This window comes from Sarcophilus harrisii, chromosome 3 (assembly GCF_902635505.1).
Source record: "Sarcophilus harrisii chromosome 3, mSarHar1.11, whole genome shotgun sequence".
Lineage (NCBI taxonomy): Eukaryota > Metazoa > Chordata > Mammalia > Dasyuromorphia > Dasyuridae > Sarcophilus > Sarcophilus harrisii.
This window is the reverse complement of record NC_045428.1, coordinates 550,430,925-550,435,663: the sequence shown is the minus strand read 5'-3', so window position 1 is coordinate 550,435,663 and position 4,739 is coordinate 550,430,925. Positions and strand designations below refer to the sequence as shown.

Below are 4,739 nucleotides of genomic sequence, written 5' to 3'. Positions count from 1 at the left end.
CCACTCAAACCTCTTTCCAAAGAAACAATTGACCTATCCACTGGAGATCTTTGTGTTTCACTTTCCTGAAAGGTGAGGAGGCAATGGTTCTGTCTGGGAGGGCTGGTATGAGCAGGGGGAAAAAAAGAAATGGCAGAAACTAAAGAATCAGAGGCAGGGCAATTTGAAGAGGTTTAAGGGTGGATATAAGGGTAGATAAGTTTCCAAATGCTCTCCAAAACTAGAGGCACCAGGCAAATGTCAGTTGCTTTTGTTGTTGAATTTTCTTTTCCTGCCTTACCCAATTAATCAATCACTAAGCCTTGCTGATTCCAGTCCTACAATATCTCTAGGGTCTATCATGTCCCTTTCACACACAGACACATGACCAAATGCAGGTTTTCATCACCTCTCACCCGGGTTCAACAATAGCTTCCTCACTCTTCTCCATATCTTGAAATTCTCCCATGTGCAATTTGCCCTATACATGCTGACTAAAAGCTTAAATAGTCAGTTATAAGCATATCACTTATCTGTTCAGAAATCATCAAGAGTTAAGACTTCATTAAGATGGAAATAATTTACAGGATCAGGAAATGATTATTTTATCTGTTCTTTAAGGGGGAGGAATTCAAGGCAATATGTACGAGTTACAAAGTATATTTTGGTTTAGTATATTAAATAGCTTGCCCTTACAGCTAGCTAAAAAGAGAAATAGCTACCATTAGTAATCTTTTAGCAAAGGCTAGATTCTTCTAATTGGGGATATACTAGAGGAGTGAGTGGGAACTGCAGAAAATGCTTTCTGAAGTATTTCTTTTTGAGATCCTATAGGAATCAAGGGATGCCCAAAGTGGAAGTAGCGGAAGTTTACTCATAGAGTGAGTAAACAAACAACATCAACCCTTGTCTGGCTTCTTCTCCTGAATAGATGTGTGATCTTGAGGAAATAATCTTCCTTCTTTGGCCCTTGATGGCCTCATGCGTAAAAGGAGATATTGGGCTAGATCATCTTCAAAGACCCCCAAAGTTCTAAAATTCCATAATACTAGGATGCCACCAAAGCTCTGAGTGAAGGACTTTTTAACATGTATTCTTCAACTGAAAAACTCAGAGAGTCCTGTGTTTCTCTGTCCTTATCCAATCCTGAGATCCTAGACTCCATCATCTCCTCTTTTTCCTTTTCCCAGGATCCTACTGTCTCAATGTTTCCAGCTTCAAACCATAGTTCTGTTACTGAATTTGTCCTGCTTGGCTTCTCCAATGACCCTGCCTTAAATAAGATCCTTTTCATCATCTTCCTCCTTCTCTACTTCTGCTCAGTCCTTGGCAATGGACTCATCATCATTCTGATCTGTCTGGATTCTCATCTCCACACACCTATGTACTTTTTTCTCTGCATCCTCTCCATACTGGACATGGGAATTATCACTGCCACAGTGCCTCAGTTGTTGGTACATCTGCTTTCCAGTTCTAGGCTCATCTCCTTTGCAGGTTGCTGGGTACAGATGTATTTATTTGCTTGTTTTGGTCTCACTGAGTGCATGTTCTTTGTGGTGATGGCCTATGACCGTTATGTAGCCATCTGCTATCCACTGCGTTACATGCTCATTCTCAACTGGGACCTGTGTGTGCGGTTGGTGGTAGGGACTTGGGCTTCTGGCTTTTTCTTGTCCCTAGTACACACCTATTTTACCATGAAACTTCCTTTCTGTGGTCCTAATAAAGTCAACCACTATTTCTGTGAGGGTCCCTCAGTCCGGAGCCTGGCCTGCATGGACACACATTTTATTGAGATGGTAGACTTTTTTCTGAGTTTCTTCTTAGTATTAGTCCCTCTGTCATTCATCCTGGCCTCCTATGTCCGCATCACCATGGCCATCCTCAAGATCAAATCTACCCAAGGAAGGTATAAAGCTTTTTCCACTTGTGCTTCACATGTAATTGTGGTTACTATGTTTTATGCACCTTCAATTTACATTTATATGAGGCCCAACTCCAATTACTCCTCAGAGAGAGATAAACAGATTTCACTTTTCTCCAATATGATCACTGCTCTGCTCAATCCAGTGGTCTACAGCCTTAGGAATAAGGACATAAAAACAGCATTCATAAAGGTAGTAATGCGGAACAGAGTAGTTTGGTGAATAGAAAGTCTTGGAATAGAGTATTCTTTCCTTTTTATTTTCTTTTTGAGACTGAGTTTCCTTTTCTGACCCAGATTAGAAATACAGCCACCCTTTATGGTCCCATCCCTACTGATAATCAGTAACCCACTTCCTTTTTCTTGGACCAATTTGTCCATCTGTGGCAGTCCGGTTTCTCCATCCATTTACTCTCTGAGGGCTTCACTTTATTTTTGCTATAACTACTATATCCATCCAGTTGGCTTTAGCCCTTTCATACTTATTTGACCCACCAGTCTTAGCTTCCCCTCATAGCAAAAACTGTAAGTTTGTGCCTCCACACTGGGCAAGCCAGATCAATCCATTTCTGTTGGGCTTGGGACACTGGCCTGTGACCTGCAATAGAACTGTATTATCTTCAAAAGTTAAGTAGAACAAATGTGACTTCAGATTAATCCATATCATCCTTATTACATCAATTGTAGGTCAGTTTCTAAATTCTGACTCTCTTCTCACACCCATAGCTTAAACTCACAGAAGTCCTCTTCATCTATAAATTGGGGAGGATAACATTTGCCAGTAGCTCCCTCACAGGGTTATTGTAAGGACAGTAATTTTCATTCTTTAAAGAGCTACATCGGAGTTATTCTAACTGCCCAATAGTGATAGCACACAGTAACATGGAAGGAATCACTTATAAAGCATCTGGTGTCCTTACTCCATGCCTTCCCCTTATTGGAGTTTATTGGAGACAGGAACTAGTGTCTCTACTAGTCTCCACAAGAAATCATCCTTGCCCACAGCAGAAGGGGAAAGAAAATGTATCTGGAGAAACAACTGCAGACTTTACAAGTGTAGCCTCTTGTCAGGGGTTGATGGACAATTCAGTCTTTCCTACCTGGAAGAAGGGACTGCAATAGGAGAACACATAGAAGCTGAGAACATTGGAACTTCATGACAGGCTGCCCACAGGAAGGCAAGGGAAGGATGGTGCTGCCTTGAACTTAATATAATCATGAACAGTTAGACTCTTGCCTGCCTCACAGATGCACCTCAGGACTGATCTGCCTGGAGAGAATTGTCATCAGCCTTGTAGGGGATAAATTAAGCCCCTCTTTCCTCTTTCACTCTTTCCTGCTTTCCTCTTTCACTGCTTTATAGCATCATGAAAAAATCGGATCTGGCACCCTTACATTTAGTTATTTGATCTATGTACTTTTATATTGTGTTCAATTTTACATAAAAACAATCTAATTTTCATTTCACTTTGGTTGAGTTTTTGCTGTAAATGAGTATGGGAGTCTGGGGTTTGAGGTGGGAAGAAAGAAAACAGACCTTTGGACAATGGCCTTAACCTTAACCATGACCTTATGTTAAAGTTCTGTGTGTCTATCTCTGTCTTTATCTCTCAAGTTCTCTTTTTCAATTACTTTTTAAACTTCTCTCTCTCCCCTTTTCTCTTTTTCTCCTTCTTTCTCTCTCCTCATACTAACGATTTTATCTCTGTCTCATGTCTATCTCTGTCTCTGAAAATGTCTCTCTTCCTCTTTTCTCTTTCTTAGTCTCTCTCAAATTTTCTCTCCCCCTTTTCTCTTTCTCTGTCTCTCTTCACCCTGCTTTCTCTTTATTTCTGTCTCTGTCTCTCTCTGTATGTCTCTATCTCCCTCTTTCTGTCTTTCTGTCTCTGTTTGACAGACACCCCCCCCCCAGACATACATGCAGGCCCAAACACACACACCCTAAAAGAGAACCAGATGCTTTTTTTTTCCTTTTTCACCATGACCTGTGACCATTGTTGAAGGTGAGAAAAGATCCACATTCCAATGACCTAGGACACATAGGGACTGCTTCATGAATCGAGTCCAGTTTTAGCTAATCTTTGAAGTGGTTTGTAGTGATGCTGTTTGAGTGGTCTAGATTCCTGGTGGTCTAGAGGTTAGTGGCTATAAGAGAGTTATCAAGAATTCCCTTTAAATCAGCCATAAGTTTTAGGAGTGAAAGAATTCACTCATTCCCAAATATTAGTTGCAAAATGAAAGTTTATTGTTAGATAGAAACCAGTTTAACCAGAGACTGACTTCTATAGTGGCAGATCTATGGAAAATGGAGTTTTGCACTGAGAATGCACTTCTCAGTGGGCAGAAAGTCCTGGCAACAAAGGGAGCTACCGAGGTCCATCTGCAAAGACTTTAGTTGATGGAAATTATTATATTGGGTGTCTTGATGGAGTCTGGGAGAGCTCGAGCAGGTCAGACCCAGTGGGGGCTGGGACAGCCCAGATCTCCTATTGGGGGTTAACAACAATTCAAAGGGGTGCTTTTTGACCAGGATTTCTAATTGAATCAAAGGCTCTGGCATCTTGGAAAGATAACTTATCTAGGGAGGATATGCCTTCCCCAAGAATCGTGGAAATTCTGAAAGGAATCACAGATCAACAGGAAATATAGTTTCTTAAAGGAACCACAACTTGCTTCAATAGGAGTCCAGTTTTAGCTCATCTTTGAAGTGGTTTGTAGAAGGGGATGAATAAGAGAGGGAATTCTGGAAGTAGAAGGGGAAAGTAAAGAAACAAACAAATTTCTCCTTGCTACTCATGTGATTTGGGGTAACTGCTTGTTCCTCTCTTGAGAATTA

General features: G+C 41.0%; 1 protein-coding gene across 1 annotated transcript; it reads left to right on the top strand.

Annotated features, from left to right (window-relative positions):
• Nucleotides 1–1,184: 1,184 nt before the first annotated feature.
• On the top strand, nt 1,185–2,126 carry LOC100917162 (olfactory receptor 2D2-like). The gene has a single exon (XM_003765487.1). It carries the CDS (start codon nt 1,185–1,187, stop codon nt 2,124–2,126), a length of 942 nt encoding a protein of 313 aa, XP_003765535.1.
• The last annotated feature ends 2,613 nt before the right edge of the window (nt 2,127–4,739 follow it).